This window comes from Euleptes europaea, chromosome 3 (assembly GCF_029931775.1).
Source record: "Euleptes europaea isolate rEulEur1 chromosome 3, rEulEur1.hap1, whole genome shotgun sequence".
Taxonomy (NCBI): domain Eukaryota; kingdom Metazoa; phylum Chordata; class Lepidosauria; order Squamata; family Sphaerodactylidae; genus Euleptes; species Euleptes europaea.
In genome coordinates, this window is record NC_079314.1 from 10,776,666 (window position 1) to 10,793,281 (window position 16,616).

The following is a 16,616-nucleotide window of genomic DNA, read 5'->3' on the forward strand; positions in this document are numbered from 1 at the left end:
TTCAATAAGACAAATGTGGGGCACGGGGACTTCCTGCCAGGTGGGCATTTTGCATCCTGTGTGGTCCTCAGCCAGTCCCAAGTGGATGCAAAGGAGGCTTGTGGGGAAGGGGCTGTTGTCCCCCCCCCCTGCAGCACTGGGCTGAGCCAGGAAGGGGCTCAGGCATCAAGGGTCACAGACTCTGCTGCAGAGGGGAATGTCTGACTTTCTCCTCCGTCTCGCCACCCCCCTTTAAGAAAAGACACCTGCACAGGTAAACCTGAATAGCCCCAGGCACCATCCCATGAAACGTCCAAAAGGACTGTTCCATGGCCAGGCCCGGCAAAGGCACAGAGGCTGCACGAGGGAAAGGGAGTGAGCTCCTGGCCTTCCTGGAAAAGGCTGGGGGGGGGGGCGGTCCTTCCAGCTGGTGCCAGGGAAAGCCTGTGGGGCAGGCCTGCCAGGGGCCCCCCTCCCGACCACGGCTCTTTGGCTATCTGCTGATGGAGGCGTAGTTGGGTTGCCCCCCAGTGCCGAGTGGGGGCTGGACAGGCGCGCTCTCTGCCGGCTCCGCGGGAAGCTCCTGGCCCTCCAGGATGCGCTGGTGGTCTTCATGGGGCGGGTCCCGGGGGAGCAAGACCAGGTCGGAGAGGCCGTGCAGCTCGGCAGCCTTGTAGAAGGTCTGGAGCAGCAGCAGGATGGCCACCAGGCCCAGCAGCAGGTACACTGACGGGAGAGACAAGCAGGCAGGTGTGAAGCGGGGAGAGTGGCCTGGCCGCTGGCGCCCCCCCCCATTCTGCCACCCTCTAGCGGCAGCTGTGGGCCTCAAATCCCAGCTTCCTTGTTTTATTTATTGACTTCATTTGCACCCTGCAGTTCTCCTCAGTGGTTGCTCCAAAGCGGCTCACGTCTTCTCCGCTCTTCTGTTTGAGCCTCACAACAGCCCGGTGAGGTAGGCTAGGCTGAGTGTATGTGACCAGCCCAAGGTCAGCCAGCAAACTTCCATGGCAGAGCAGGGATTTGAAATAGGGTCTCCCTGTTTTCTAAACAGAACAAGCGCGTTTCTTAGGACACTAGGGCTGCCGACTATGGGTTGGGAAATTCCTGGAGATGTGGGGTAGGGCCTGGGCGTGGCAGAGTTTGCGGAGAGGAGGGAGCTCGCAGGGATGTGATGCCCGCTAAAGCATCCATTTTCTCCAGGAAAACTAGATCAGTTGTAATACCAGGGAATCTCCAGGCCCCACCTGGAGACTGGCAACCCTACAGGGCAGTAATGATGGAGTAGGACGTTGGGGGATCACAGCAGGATGCGCGTCTGCCTCTGCCCTGTGGCAATGTAATGGGCCAGCCATGCGTGCCGCCTCTGCCGCCCAGACACCACCTCCCCCTTGCATGTGCAGGGATGCTCACCCGTGACGGAGATCTTGTAGAGAGGGCGGAAGCGCTGCCCTGGCTGCTCTCCCGGGACGTAGTCCCCCAGGCCGATGGTGCAAAGGGAGATGAAGCAGAAATAGAAGGCATCAAGGAAGCTCCAGGAGTCCTCCAGGGTGCTGAAGATGGCAGCGGGCACCAGGAAGAAGGCCACCAGCACCACGGCCGCCAGCAAGAGGAGATGCCCGCAGGAGAGGGTCCGCTGGGGGTAGCCCCATTTCAGGGCCAGGTACTCCAGCGGGCCAGAGGTCAACGCTCCAATAAGGCGCTGCACGGTGGCCGTCAGCAGCAGCATTGTGAAGGGCACCCCCAGCAGCGCGTAGAAGATGCAGAAGGCCTTCCCGGCATCTGAGAGGGGGGTGGTGTAGCCGTAGCCTTGGGGGAAGAGAGGAGGGAGAAGCGGCGTCAGCAGAAACAGGCCCACCGGGGGAGGTGGGTTTTTTTTTTTGGCAGAGACAGTCTGATCCAGCCGGGTCCTCTTCTCCCTGGAGGCAGCGCTGCCTCTACCACACCCCCTCCCACCCCCATGAGCTGGGCAGTGCAGAGATGGGCTTTGGAAGCCAAAGATGTCAGCTCCTGGGCTTGGTCAAAGAGCGAGCTTCCAGAGGGAGATGCCCCAGATCCAAAACCAAAAGAGGGACAGTGTTCTGCTTTGCCTCCCTCCCTCCCGCTTGGCCAAGAAACGCAGAAAAAGCCAGCATCTGGGTGTGTGTGTAGCCGTAGCCTTGGGGGATTCCTGTCCTATCTTCCCCTCAAGGGCCCAAAGCAACTTCCATAACTCTGCTGCTGGAGACAGAATGAAAAACGCATCCAGATGAAAAGTGTGACTTGCCACCACTCCCCCCCCCGAAACCCCCCCAGCTCCATCAGCATGGAGCAGCCCCTCCTCCCTGGCAGCTGCCACCTGTCCTCGCAAAGGACTTTGCTGTACCTTTTCTTGTGCTGGACGCAGCTGGCACTAACCTGCCCTACCCCCAAGGCTTGGGTGGCAACAGAGAGAAGCTGGGCCGGGCACTCTGAAGGGGCAGCACCGTGCGCAAGGCTTGCAGAGAGGAGCAAACCAGCCCCTCCTGCTGGGGAAGGGGTAAGCTTTGCCTGCCCCACCCCCACTGAGCCCCATCCCTGGCAGGGGGAACAGAAGGGCGTGCCAGTCTGCCTCTGAGTCCTCAAAACGGTCCAGGGCTGGGAGCCCCTTTCCTAGGAGGAAAGACTCAAGGGCCTGAGAGATGATTCCACGGAGAAAGGGGAAAGGGGAGGGGCCACAGACGACACCGATAAACCTCTGCCGTCTGTGGCCCCTCACCTTTCCTCCTTTCTCCGTGGAATAGTGGAAGAACTCCTCTGGCTCCCGTAACACCTGCACTCCGGGCACCCAATGAAGTTGCTCAGAATGGACAAATGGAAACTCTTCCTTACCCAGGGGAGGTAGTAGTGGCAACAAGCAGAGGAGGAGGAAGAAGAAGAAGAAGAGGAGGAGTAGGAGTTGGTTTTTATATGCTGACTTTCTCTAACACTTAAGAGAGACTCAAACCGGCTTACAGTCACCTTCCCTTCCCCTCCCCACAGTAGATACCCTGTGAGGTAGTTGGGGCAGAGAGAGCTTTAAGAGAGCTGTGACTAGCCCAGGGTCACCCAGCTGCCTTAATGTGGAGGAGTGGGGAATCAAACCTGGCTCTCCAGATCAGAGTCCACCGCTCCAAACCACTACACCACGCTGCAGGGTTAGCCAGATACATGGCGGAGAGGTCCACCAGTGGCTACTAGCCAAGGTGACTAAAGGGAACCTCTACATTCAGAGGCAGTCACCTCTGAATCCTAGTGCCAGGAGGCAACATCAGGGGAAGGCCTCAGCCTCTGTGCCCTCCAGAGAAACCGGCTCTTGGGCGGCAGAGATCACGTGTTAATCCGGCCCAAGCCGTTCCCAGAAGTGTCTTTCTGTTAGTGGATTAGGCCTCCTTTCTAACCGGAGCCCCTGTCTGGAGTGGCGTTCCAGACAGAGGAGCCGGCCCGAGCAGCTCACGGGCCAGCTGACCTGCATGAGCCAGCTGAATGGAAGCCTTTGTGTGCAGCAAAGCCCCCTCGAAAGGAGGGGCCTCGGGAAAGTGGACCTAAGGTGGGTGGAGGCAGTCATCGGGACAAACGGCATTTTACCTGGGCGGGTTACCTTGCCACCCGCTGGCTAGCCTGAGTGTCAGTGATGCAGCTGCTTCCAAGTTGTCCAGCAAAAGCCGTGGACATTGCTGCCCATTTCCGATTGCCAGGGCGGTGAGCTCAGATGCTGCTAAAAGCCCTGCTGGGGAGATCTCTAGCCAGGCTGCTCCATCCCCGTCCCCACCTCCTCCCGTCTAGCCCGGGGGTCCCCTTTGGACCACTGGAAGAGCTGATCCTGCCAGGCTTTGGGGCGGTGGGGGGCAGGGGGACTTGCCTCACCTTCGTGCCACAAGCCGGGCTGCCTGCTAAGCCCCACCGGCATCGGCCCGCCCCTGCCCACTGGGCAGGGTTCAGCCTGCCTCAGTCAGGGAAGGGCAGCCGATCCCAGACGGGGAGCAGCCCGAGACGCCGTCCTTGTGCCGGAACTGTTCCGCTGCCTCTGCTTCCCGGCAGGATGTGGAGCAGCCTCTCCCTGGCCGACAAGTGAGCCGAACTGGGTGTTACAGTCTGAGCAAACACTGCCTGGGCATGACGCTAGCTAGTCAACACTGCGTGGCCAGGGAGGTTGCCGCCCCGGCTCCAGGACAATGTTGCTGCGCCCTCCTGACCCTGCCTGGGTGGAAGGGGCCCCCAGGCAGACAGTGGCCTCAGCCTCTGGGCTTTCTATTCTCTTTCCCCTTGGAAGCGGGGGGGGGGGGGGAGAGCACTCTGATCCACTTCTGCCAGCAGGTTCAGCTGAAGGAGTACATTTCTCCCCGCCCCATCCTCCAGGCCCCATTTCACTCAGCAGCACTCAAGGCAGGGGCTGGAAGGCCCCTTGGATGGGTGGGGCTGAGCAGAGCAAGCCCAGGGCCCCTCAAGCTGCCAGCTGCCTTCGATTCTGCTATGGCGGTTCCACTCAGAGGAAACGAGCCCCCAGGGCAGAGCGCAGTCTCCTCTCCCCCTGCTACGCTGCCTGGCAAGGCAATCGAGGAACAAGGGCCAAAGCTGGGATCTGCCCCCTCCTCCAGCTTCCTCTCCACCCTGATGGAGCTGCCAAACACACAAGGCTGGGTCATTTGTCCAAATGAAGCGCCAGGCGCCAGGAGGGCACACTCACAGCCCTGTGGGAAGGTGACCAGAAAGGGTCCCCGTCTAGCCCTGCGGGGCAGGAGGCTGGCACTAACAAGCGTGTGGGGCTGTGCTGGCGTGAGTAGGGAACCTGCCCAGCATAGCAGCCAGCCCTCATCAGTCTCTGGGGGGAATCCGGTCCGGTCCAAAAGGCTCTGGGGTTTCTGCCTTTTCAGCTCGCCTTTTCCCTTCCTCCAGAACGGACTTTGTGCGGTTTCCACCCATGGCCTTGTTTCCTTCAGTCTCTCTCTACTGTGTGTGTGTGTGGGGGGGGCTTTTCAGCCTCTGTTTCACGCCAGCCCCCTCCCTCTCGGAACAAGGCCTGCCCTGGTTCCGAGTTTTCTCTCTTGTAATGCTAGTTTAGCGGGGCCACTTCTTCCGTGTTCTTCCCGTTTCCTCCCTATTGTAGCAAGAGGCAGGGCAGAAGTGTCTGAAAGAAAACTGTTGTTCCCTGCAGGAAACACTGCAGGTCCTCGGGGAGGGGAGGATTCCCAGACCACATCGCTGTGAGGCCGTGCAGGCAAGCAGTGGGTCGTGGCGACCGAGGCAGACTGGCTCTACCGGTCAGTCCACTGCCTGCCAAGAGCCAGGAGGCGTCGTGGCCCAAGTCTCCTCTCAGACACAAACTCAAATGGAGGCCTGAGGTAAGGCTCGGCTGCAGCGAGGAGAACAATAGCCTACTTCAAAGGATGGTTGAGAAGATTAGTAGGACTGACAGGTGAAGCTGCCGGCCACAAGTCAGAGCCTGGCACTCCACCTTTGCCATCACTTGCCACCGCTTTACTACAGGTACTGCCAGGGACTCGATCTGGGACCTTCTGCTCACAAGGCAGGCTCTCGGCCCCTCCACAGACGCACAGGAACCTCTCTCACAGGGGACACCCAAACATCCCGCGTGCGCCTGCTTACATCTGAGAGGCGCTTGAGTAAATGTGAGGTCTGTAGCCCACCTTGAGCTGCAAATACATTGGCAGCAGCATGGAAATTACACAAGGCACACACAAAGGAAGAACCAAGTGTAACTGCAGGAATGCTCACTGCAACGTGTGAACAGGGGAGAATCCAGGCAACCCGCAGCGCCCGAAGCACCCCACCGGCAAGTGTTTGGGGCATCACCCTTCAGGACATTTCCAAGCTACCCCCCAAAGCAGGAGTGCCAGGGTAGAGGTGGCCCTTGCCACCCCTGTGGTTGGGGTCCCCCTGTAGGAATGGGGAGGGGGGCGAACACAAGACCTTGGAAGCCTACTGGCAAGTGTTTGGGGCATCACCCTTCAGGACATTTCCAAGCTACCCCCCAAAGCAGGAGTGCCAGGGTAGAGGTGGTCCTTGGCACCCCTGTGGTTGGGGTCCCCCTGTAGGAATGGGGAGGGGGGCGAACACAAGACCTTGGAAGCCTACTGGCAAGTGTTTGGGGCATCACCCTTCAGGACATTTCCAAGCTACCCCCAAAGCAGGAGTGCCAGGGTAGAGGTGGTCCTTCGCACCCCTGTGGTTGGGGTCCCCCTGTAGGAATGGGGAAGGGGGCGAACACAAGACCTTGGAAGCCTACTGGCAAGTGTTTGGGGCATCACCCTTCAGGACATTTCCAAGCTACCCCCCAAAGCAGGAGTGCCAGGGTAGAGGTGGTCCTTGGCACCCCTGTGGTTGGGGTCCCCCTGTAGGAATGGGGAGGGGGGCGAACACAAGACCTTGGAAGCCTACTGGCAAGTGTTTGGGGCATCACCCTTCAGGACATTTCCAAGCTACCCCCCAAAGCAGGAGTGCCAGGGTAGAGGTGGTCCTTGGCACCCCTGTGGTTGGGGTCCCCCTGTAGGAATGGGGAGGGGGGCGAACACAAGACCTTGGAAGGCTGGTGCAGCGCCGGGGGGGGGGGCGAGCCAGGCGCCGCCGCCGCTTCTCCCCCGAAGACGAGCCCGGCCGGCCGGCCGCGCTCCCCCCGACTCACCGACGGTGGTGATCAAGGTGCTGCAGAAGAAGAAGGCGGAGGCGAAGTCCCAGTTGGACGGGGCGGCCGAGGCGTTGCGCAGCAGGGCCACGCCGTGGCGGTTGGCGCTCAGGACGGCGCCCAGGAAGCGCTCGAGGGCGGCCTCCGGCAGGCACGGGCTGCTCGCCAGGAAGGCCGCCTTGAGCTCCCGCAGCTCGGCCCGCAGGCGGCTCTCGTAGGGCCGCTCGACGGCCGAGATGACCAGCGCGCCCAGCAGCAGGTAGCCGCCGTAGCCCAGCGCGAAGAACGTCAGCAGGGCGCAGCGCCGCATGGCCCGACGGCGCAAGGGGAGGCCAGGCGGGGAAGGCGCAGCGACGCCAGCAGCAGCCGCGGCCGCCGCCCCACCCCGTCTCCGGCCGGCGCGCGGCGGGCGAGCCTCTTAGGCGGCGGCCAAGCCCCTCCCGTCGGGCGGGGCTCCCGCGGCACGGGGCAGGAGCCGAGCCCCGCCGGCCGGGAGGGCGCTGCGCTCGGCTGGAGCCAGCCGCCCCTGGCCGTCGGGGGTCCCGCGCGCCCCAGCCCGGGGCTCTGCTGGAGCAGTCCGCCAGGGACCGCGGGAGCGCGGCTGGCCGGCCGGGCTCGTCTTCGGGGGAGAAGTTTAGCAAACTCGGGGAGGGCTGCGCTCCCTCCCCCCAGAGTGACCCCCTCCCCGTCCAAGGACGGCTGCAGGGCACCAGAATCCCTCCGTAACCCTCCTCTGGGAAACGGGGCAGGCTTCAGGCGCTGCTGGGCTGGGTTGCATTTCTGGTGCCAGGGCTCGCCCCTCTCTCTCTGAAATCTCCACAGTCCCACAGATAAGGCTGTGTGGACCACACGTGGCTGCGGGGCAGGGGACCGGGTCCTCCCTCTCCCCAGTCACTGTTTCTGGCCACATCCCCCTCTTGCGGGAGCAATGCAGGGGTGGGGCAGGGGGCACCAACGAAGGGCAGCAGCCTGGAGCCCCTCCATGCACACCTGGGGCCAGTCTGTTTCCAGCGACCCCCGAACACCAATACATCTGCCACCTCCCCTTGTGAAAGGAACGGTGACGCAAGGCCTACCAAGGCCCCCCCCCCCGCTGTGGCTTGCATCCCACCCCCGCTCAGGGTTGCCCAGCAGCCTCAGCCTGAGTCAGGTTAGCAGCCGGGATTAGGGCTGGAGTGGCACCAGCCCAAAGGGAGGGCGGAACATGACCCACCGGAGACAGAAAACTGGGTGTTGGGCAAATTCCAGGGAGACCAGACTGCCCAGTCTTCTCAGCTTAGCTGTACCGTGTTGGGGGCGGGAGAGAGAAGGCTGGCTTGTTTGTCTGCACTATGAGGAAGTAAGAATGGAGGCAAGAGATAACCGTCACCCGGGGGTGACTGGCCCCACGGCCAGGCCAGCGCAAAGGGACAAGATAATTCTGCCAAGAGGCTGCTGGACTCGGCCAGGGTCCTCTTCTGCAGAGCAAGGGAGTCCTGTGCCCCGGCAATCCCCCCAGCCCCGAGGGTCCGACAGTCCACTGTCTATTGACAGAAAGGCATGGAGGACGGCTGACAACACATCACATGCCTGTCCTGGGGCACAGCTGGGCCTCTCAGCTGGCTCACAGCAAGACTGGAACGGACCACCCTGCACAGTGGGGGAGGGCTGGGCTTCCTGCGACCATACTGGGATCCTGGCCCCTTTGCTGATCCAGTTCTGGAGTTTGCAAGGGAGGGCAGGGAGGCTTTCTCCTCTCCCCTCCCCAAGCAGCTGGTATTGAGAAGTATTCTGTGTCTATGCAGGGAGCTTCCATTGAGTCACCTTGGCTTACAGCCAATGGTGGATGGGCCTCTCATTCAAGAAGTGGCCTGATTCTTTTCAAAAACCAGCCAGCCTAGTGCCCATCAGTATCTACAAGCTTTGCCTTTTACAAATTGTTAACACCTGTTAAGACAGAACGGCTTCTTTTAGCCAGGATATTTTGCTTCCAGTCCTGTTCCTGATAGTCCCAAGCACAGAGTTTGCCTTTTTTATGACTACTGCTGCAGACGGATATTATTATTCAAAACATTTATTAGCCACCTTTTTTACCTTACAGAACACATGCCAGCTTACAATATAGGTAAAATACATAAAATACATTAAAAATTAATATCACAATTTAGGACTGCTAATAAACAAATCAAATGTAGCCCTAAATAAATCAGTCTTCAACTGCTTCCTGAAGATCAAAAGTGAGTGGGCCAGGCTCACTTCCCTGGGGAGTTTGTTCCATAATCGTGGGGCTGCCACCAAAAAGGCCCTCTTTCATCTACCCACCAAATGAGTTCTTTGACTGATGAGCCAGGAGAGCCTCTTCCTGTGATTTTAATTCATTCCCAGAAAGGAACATACGGGAGAAGAATCTTAGAGTTGGTAGGGGCCATACAGGCCATCTAGTCCAACCCCCTGCTTAATGCAAAATCAGCCTAGAGTGTCCCTGACAAGTGTTTGTCCAGCCTCTGCTTAAAAACTGCCCGTGAGGGGGAGCTCACCACGTCCCTAGGTAGCTGATTCTGTCAAACAACTCTTACTGTAACAATTTCCCCCCCATAATATCCAAACCGGTACCTTTCTATCTCATTCTTGCAAGTCCTATCCTCTGCTGCCAATAGGAACACCCCCCTGTCCTCCTCTGAGTGACAGCCCTTCAAATACTTCAAGAGAGCAATCATGTCCCCACTCAACCTCACTCCCAAGTCCCTCAGCCTTTCCTCATAGGGCTTGGTCTCCAGGCCCAGGATCATCCTCGTCGCTCTCCTCTGCACCAGCTCGATTCTGTCCACATCCTTTTTGAAGTGAGGCCCCCAGAACTGCACACAATACTCCAAGTGCGGCCTGACCAATGCAGTGTACAGCGGAACTATGAAATCTTGCGATTTGGATTTTATGCCTCTGTTGATACAACCCAAGATTGCATTAGCCTTTTTTGTCACTGCATCACACTGGCTGCTCATATTTAACTTATGGTCCACCCACACCCAAAGATCCAGTTCACACACACTGCTACCCAGAAGTGTATCCACTATCCAGTATGTGTGTTCCTCATTTTTGTTACATAGATGTGGAACTCAGTATTTATCCTTGCGAATTGCATCTTGTTCACATCCGGCTACTTTCCCAGTGTGTTTAGATCTCTAGCTTCTGGTGTCTTTGCTGCTTCTCCCAATTTGGTATCATCTGCAAGACAGTCCTTCAGATATCCTATCCCAAGCCATGAAGAGCTTTAAAAGTCAAAACCAGCACCTTGAGTTGGGCTCGGGAGTAGATCAGTAGCCAGTGTAATTGCTCCAGTATTGGGGTCACATGCTCTTGGTGGGGGGTCCCAACCAGCAATCTAGCCACAGCCTTTATTTTTCTTTATACCCCGCCATTTCCCAAGCAAGTCAGGCTAGATGGCAACTCAGCTCGAAACTCCTTACTAGCTGGGGGAGGGGGCACATATAGATGTTGAAAAGCAACATCAAGGTGCCCTAGTGGGACCCTGAATACCCAGGGTTGTCATATCGAGACCCTCTTCCCCAATGCCACTCTCTATCCCCGAACTTGGAGAAACGAAATCAGCCACTGCAAGACTGTCCCACATAATCTGTTGTCTGCGAGGCGATGGGTCAACAGATCATGGTTAACTGTGTCAAACGCTGCTGAGATCTAACAACAGCAGCACAGACCAGCCCAATCCAGCTGTCTATGGAGATAGTCTGAGAGAGGGACCAGCACAGTTTCCGCCCCATGGCCAGGTCGCAAGCCAGACTGGTATGGATTCAGGACCGATGTGTCCTCCAGGGAAGCCTGAAACTGCTCCACCACCGCCCATTCAACTACCTTACCCACGAACAACAGATTCGAATTTGCAGCTTCCAAACACTCTTCAAGGGTAGCCCCAAGTAGAGCACATTGCAATAGTCCAGAGTATTGATATAACTACAGCATGGATCATTGTGGCTAGATCTGACTGATCCAGGAATGGATGCAACTGATGCACCACGTGGTGCTGGACAAACGCACTCGAAGCCGCCGCAGCAGCCTGGTTTTCTAGGGTGACCGCTGTGCCAAGCAGCGCACCCAAGCTGCAAACCTGGCTTTTCTAGGGAGAATAACCCATGCAAGACAGGAGAAATCTGAAGCCTCAGGTCTGCCTTTCTATTAACCCAGAAAACCTCTCTTATCAGGACTGTCTCCTTAATTAAATTAAATTTTCTTTGAGCTACCCTCCACAAAACCCGAAGTCCTCTTTCCTGGTCAGTCACTGCCAGTTCGGACCCCATCAGAACTGTTAATCCGGCACGTTTGGTTCTGAATTGGCCCAGTTACAGTCCCTGTTTTTGAACATAATGGATTTGGGACTCTGGCTCTGTGTACTTTGCCATCTGTGACTTTTGCTGAGGCTAACGCACAGCGTGTCTGGACACACATACCCCCAGCGTTCTTTACCCTTACATGCATTTAACCTCATTTGCTACACTGATGTCAAGATACCCAGTTTGGAAAGCTCCCCTTAGAACTCTTAACGCTGTGTGATGATTGGTTCTCACCGTCCCAAACAATCTGCTGTCATCACTGCAAACCCGGCCCCTCTGCCGCTCACCCCCAATCCCAGATCATTTATTACATCCTTGTACAGCACCGACCCCCAGGGCTGCTCGCTTGGTTCCCTTGGGAGAATCCCCCCTCTCTCTCCAACCTCCTCCTCCGTTCAGGTCAATCTCCTCAATGCAGGCCCTGTTCTCTCACCAGTTAGGGAGTTCAAGTCCACAATGTCTACCGGCTCAGCACCCCTCCTCCAGGCGCTTGTTTACACTACCAGAAGCTGGGAGCGATGCCACTCCCCTTTGGCAAAGCCGGGCTGGTGTCGCAGCCGCCCTTCTCTGCCCAGGGGCTCCTGAGCTCTGTTCCCAAGGAAGAGCTGCTGGGCAGCCGCTGGATCCCTTTCCAGCCCATCGGCAAAACACGGATTCCAAAGCTCACCAGGTTGCCCTAGGGGTCGGCAAACTCATTAGTCAAAAGAGCCAAATATCAACAGTACAACGATTGAGATTTCTTTTGAGAGCCAAATTTCTTAAACTTAAACTATATATTGGTTCTTGTAGGTTATCCGGGCTGTGTAACCGTGGTCTTGGAATTTTCTTTCCTGACGTTTCGCCAGCAGCTGTGGCAGGCATCTTCAGAGGAGTAACACTGAAGGACAGTGTCTCTCAGTGTCAAGTGTGTAGGAAGAGTAATATATAGTCAGAAAGGGGTTGGGTTTGAGCTGAGTACTGTCCTGCAAAAGTAATGTGCTAATCACTGTCCTGTAAGTATCAAGATAATGTGCTAATGAGGGTGTGGTATGTTAATATGGAACCATTGTATCCTGAAGTGATCTGTTAATGTGTGTAATCCAAAGCTAATCTGCATGGCTATTGTTGAATGTTGTCTTTGTTAGTCTGGAGGTTTTCAGAACAGGACTTCAGTGCCACAGAGTCCAATTGCCAGAACAGCCATTTTCTCCAAGTGAAATGATCTCTATTGGCTGGAGACCAGCTGTAATAGCAGGAGATCTCCAGCCTGGAGGTTGGCAACCCCCAAGATGCCACAAGCCCCCCCCCGGGGGGGGAGGGTTGCGAGCTGCTTCCCCGAGCTGGGGGGTGGGGGAGAAAGGGCAGCCCTCTACAGTCCACCGTGGCAGCGAGAGACGCGGGTCCAGGAGCGTCCCGACGTTTCTTTCGTGGGTTCACTGCCTCAGAAGCCATGGAGAGGAGATCGCAGCCCGTGTTCTTGTCGGCCTTTCGCCGTTAACCCCTTCGCCCTCTCTCTCCCTGCGATGCTAGCTGTCTCCTTGCAGGGATTCCTCCTGCATTCAAACACCCCGGGCCTTCCCGCAGGCCCGTCATCGTCACCAGGCTGGCCCTCGCCGGGCGCAGAGTCCTCCCTGAGGGGCGGCAGAGGGACCAGGCCCGACTCCCCCACCCCCGCGGGCCTTCCGCCAGGCCCATCCCAGCAGGCCGCCCTCCCGTCTCCTAGCAACAGCGCCTACTTCCGCCCCCGTGGTTTCCAGGGCGCGGCGCGGCGAGACGTCATCGCGGCGCGGCGCCCGTCCTCGGCGCGCGTCTGACGTCATCGCGGCGCGCTGGCTGGGCCGTTGTCGCGGGGAGCCTCTGGGGTGGCCCGCAGCAGCCATGAGCGCGGCCGGCGGCGGAGCCGGGCCAGGCCGGGCGCGTAGGTGTCGCGTGACGGGGTCCCGCGCGGGGCTCCTGGGGAGGAGAGGCCACGCCTTCTGGGCGGGCGCCGGGGGCTCCCTTCCCACGCCCGCCTTGCGAGGTAGGCCTTGCGACGCCCTCTGTCGGTCCTTGCAGCTGCCAAGCGCCGCCTGCCCGCCGTGCCGCCGCAGCCCTCGACGCCTCCGCCGCAGCTCTTCGACGACACCAGCGCCGCCGCCCGCCTGGCCGACCCCGTTTCCAGCTTCGCCGTGGCCTACGGCAGCTCCTTGGCCACGCAGGGAAAGCAGCTCGTGGACCGGAACGTGAGTGCGGCTCGGGGCGGGGCAGCTCTTGGCCACTCCCCCCTCCCCCCGCCTGGTGGTGACCCCCCCTCCCTGTCGCCCCCTCGGCAGATCGACCGCTTCATCCCCGTGACCAGGCTGAAGTACTACTTCGCAGTCGACACCCTCTATGTGGGCAGGAAGCTCGGCCTCCTCCTCTTCCCTTTCCTGCACCAGGTGAGCTGGGGGGCGGGAGAGCCAGCCGAATCCACACACACACACCTGACTTCTCCCCCCCCCCTCCTGAAGTGCCCTGGTTGTCTTATAGAGTCCAATGAAGACAACTAGGAGGAGGTTAAAAAGAGCCACAGTTCTTTATTTAGCTTAACACAGACCTGGGGGTGAAATAACCCACAAATAAGATGTGCAGAGTGACTCACCCGAGAAACAAAGGAAAGTCAGTATCATTTATGCATTCGCATGGGGCAGGCCCACGGCTGCTGACAAGCAGATTGATACACAAAAGCACCAATGCACATTAAGTGTCTGTGTGTGTGTAAAGCGCTGTCAAGTCGCAGCCGACTTATGGCGACCCCTTTTTGGGGTTTTCATGGCAAGAGACTAAGAGAGGTGCCTTCCTCTGCACAGTGCCAGTGCCTTCCTCTGCACAGCAACCCTGGACTTTCTTGGTGGTCTCCCATCCAAATACTAACCAGGGCTGACCCTGCTTAGCTTCTGAGATCTGACGAGATCAGGCTAGCCTGGGCCATCCAGGTCAGGACCACTAAGTGTCTACTTCACTCTAATTAGCACAGCCATAGATATTGGCCGAAGGCTGTCTCTAAGCAAGTTCTGGGTCTTGTGATCTTAGTAACTAGAAACCACATACCTAAAGATGAAGGTAATTCAGAGCTCTCTACTGGTGAAAGGCCGTACCAAGCACAGAGAGCATGATTTATTGGTTCATGTCTCCCGGATGCCAACTTCCCAAAGCTTCCATGTGTGTGCGTATGAATACATAGTGTTCTAAACCAGCCCTTATATCTGGGCATTACACTCCGCATGTCCCGCTCTTGCTGACCTCCGGACCACCTGAGCCTGCAGCTGCAGGGAGCATCTTTCTGGAGCCGCTGGGTGGCAGGCGCCTGGAGTGGCGGGGGGGGGGGCTGGAGTGGTGAGATCTGAGATCAAATCCCTGCTTGCCATGAGAGGTGCTGAGACTCGACACCACCACCTCTCTCAGGCTCAGCAACTTGTTGAGGGGAGGCCCAGGAGTTTCCAGGAGTAAGGGCAGAATACGAGCGCCCAACCTCTGTGTTCATTTTGGCAGGACTGGCAGTTGCGCTACCAGCAGGACACGCCCGTGGCCCCCCGCTTTGATATCAATGCCCCAGACCTCTACATTCCAGGTACTGCCTGTTCCGTTCCTCCAGGGTGGCTGGCAGGGCCTGCTTCTGGGTTCCAGTCACCCCTCTGCCAGTGCGTTGCCGCTGGTGGGAAGAGGCCTCTCGCCCGCGAGGGCATGGCTAATGCCCCTTGTTCTTCCGCAGTCATGGCGTTCATCACTTACATCCTGGTGGCAGGGCTGGCTCTGGGAACACAGAACAGGTGAGAATGGGGGGATTGCCTCATACCTGCCCCTGCCCCATTGACCCCGCATGCACTCCCATCGTCCCCTTTGCTGGGAGCAGAGATCCATGAGAGAGAGGGAGGGCAGGGCCTGTGAACCGCTTAGGGTCCCACACCCTCCCCGAAGCAGTTGTGGGCTGGATCCAATGCCCCACTGCCACTCTCAGAGGTTTGCCTGCCAGGGCCTGGCTGCCTTCTCAAAGCCTCCCTTCACAGCTCATGCTCCCTCCCTCCCCACGCAGGTTCTCCCCCGACCTGCTGGGCTTGCAGGCCAGCTCAGCCTTGGCGTGGCTGATTGTGGAAGTCTTGGCTGTCCTTTTGAGCCTCTACCTCGTGACGGTCAACACCGATTTGACCACGATTGATTTGGTCGCCTTCTCAGGATACAAATATGTGGGGTGAGTGGAGCAGAACACAGCAGCCCTGGGGCAGCCCAGCCTGGAGGGACTGGCAGGCACAGCTGCCCCTCTACCCTCTCAAGCAGATGGGGAGGTGAGGTGGGACAGGCTGGTGATGCTTCCTGACCCCCTTCCTCCTGTGCCAGGATGATCGTGGGCCTCGTGGCCGGGCTGCTGTTTGGAAAGACCGGCTACTTCCTGCTGCTGAGCTGGTGCTGCCTCTCCATCTTTGTCTTCATGGTAAGAGTGCGCTGGGCGTCTTCACAGGGCCAGGGGGGGGGGTTTGGCAGGAGTCCTCTTCTCCACTTCCTCAGTGTTCCCTGCCCACCATGGCAGGCCATGTTCCTCCCCCCACCACCACCTTTTGCTGGTCCTTTTCTCAGCACCTGTTTCTTCCTGCCCCAGATCCGGACCCTGCGCTTAAAGATCTTGTCTGAGGCCGTCGCAGAAGGGGTGTTGGTGCAGGGGACTAAGAACCAGCTCCGCATGTACCTGACGATGGCCGTGGCCGGCCTGCAGCCAATTTTCATGTACTGGCTAACTTTCCACCTCGTCCGCTGAGGGCCCAGCTGAGGTTGGCTCAGGTCCAGCCAGGAGGCAGCTGCTGCTGGAAATCCACAAATGTCAGCCACCCTCCTCTTGGCCAGCAGCCATGCAGGGGACAATGTTAACGGACCACTTGGGACTTCCTGGCTGCCCATGGCTCAGGGCGGAATGGGTGTGACCGGTGCCCCCCCTTCCCCCCCTCCCCCCCTCCCCCCCCCTAGTGTCTGTCTGTGTTCTTGCTCATTTGTGTGTCAGTATTACTGTGGAGGGAATCCCCCCCCCCCCCACTGGTGCTTGCTATTCTGTTAAATTCCGTAAGTTTGGATGGTGCCAGGTGGGCAACTTGTGTTCTGATATCAAGCAAATAAAGAGTGAAAACCCCACAACTGGGGCTGAGCAGCAGCTCTTTGCCTCTTGAAGGGGGAGGGGGCAGAGATCATCTTTGTGGGCTGTGCTGGTTCCTCACCAACAGGAGCTGCCCTGGCCTCCCCACAGCAGCCCCCCCATCTGCTCATAGGGGCTTCAGTCGGTGGGAGGGATTCAGAGGGAGAAGAGAGATCAGGAACTGACCAGTGGCTAGAGTGGGGAGCTCAGGCCAACAGAGGGACAGAGATCCTTTCTCTGTTGCTTAGTTTTGTGGTACCTCCATCTTCCTGGGCTTAAAGGTGAGGTTTCTCTGCCTCCTCCCACATAAGTATTCATCATTTAATAGCATGCAGGTAGAACCCCCAAGGCGGAGGGCTTGGTCTTTCCTTATGGATAATCCATCAAAGGAAACAGCTGCATCAGCTTCCGAAGTGAGGTAGCCAAGTGTCCTCTGCTTGAATCCCCAGTGTGGTGGTTTGTGGGGGGGGCGGACGACGACACCTGGAGCCTCAGTGGCTCCTCTTCTCCTTGGGCTTCTTCTCTTTCTGTTCCTCCTTGGGCCTTTTCTTTTTCTTCTGCA

General features: G+C 58.2%; 2 protein-coding genes across 2 annotated transcripts; one reads left to right on the forward strand and one right to left on the reverse strand.

The window, feature by feature from the left end:
• Positions 1–472: 472 nt before the first annotated feature.
• KCNK6 (potassium two pore domain channel subfamily K member 6) lies at positions 473–6,928 on the reverse strand. The gene is made up of 3 exons (XM_056847231.1): positions 6,617–6,928; positions 1,390–1,785; positions 473–705 (listed from the first exon to the last, which is right to left on the reverse strand). Exons 1-3 carry the CDS (start codon positions 6,924–6,926, stop codon positions 473–475), a joined length of 939 nt encoding a protein of 312 aa, XP_056703209.1. The 5' UTR covers positions 6,927–6,928.
• A 5,867-nt stretch (positions 6,929–12,795) lies between these two features.
• On the forward strand, positions 12,796–15,685 carry YIF1B (Yip1 interacting factor homolog B, membrane trafficking protein). The gene is made up of 7 exons (XM_056846327.1): positions 12,796–12,937; positions 12,973–13,334; positions 14,428–14,506; positions 14,648–14,705; positions 14,969–15,124; positions 15,271–15,364; positions 15,530–15,685. Exons 1-7 carry the CDS (start codon positions 12,796–12,798, stop codon positions 15,683–15,685), a joined length of 1,047 nt encoding a protein of 348 aa, XP_056702305.1.
• The last annotated feature ends 931 nt before the right edge of the window (positions 15,686–16,616 follow it).

Excerpts from the sequence above, each read along its gene's own strand:
- KCNK6 (XM_056847231.1), bottom strand. The coding sequence starts at position 6,926 with ATGCGGCGCTGCGCCCTGCTGACGTTCTTCGCGCTGGGCTACGGCGGC. Across the intron at positions 1,786-6,616 it reads CACCTTGATCACCACCGTCG|GCTACGGCTACACCACCCCC; the intron begins GTGAGTCGGGGG and ends TCTTCCCCCAAG. Across the intron at positions 706-1,389 it reads CTACAAGATCTCCGTCACGG|TGTACCTGCTGCTGGGCCTG; the intron begins GTGAGCATCCCT and ends CTCTCCCGTCAG.
- YIF1B (XM_056846327.1), top strand. The coding sequence starts at position 12,796 with ATGAGCGCGGCCGGCGGCGGAGCCGGGCCAGGCCGGGCGCGTAGGTGT. Across the intron at positions 13,335-14,427 it reads TCTTCCCTTTCCTGCACCAG|GACTGGCAGTTGCGCTACCA; the intron begins GTGAGCTGGGGG and ends TCATTTTGGCAG. Across the intron at positions 14,507-14,647 it reads CCCAGACCTCTACATTCCAG|TCATGGCGTTCATCACTTAC; the intron begins GTACTGCCTGTT and ends GTTCTTCCGCAG.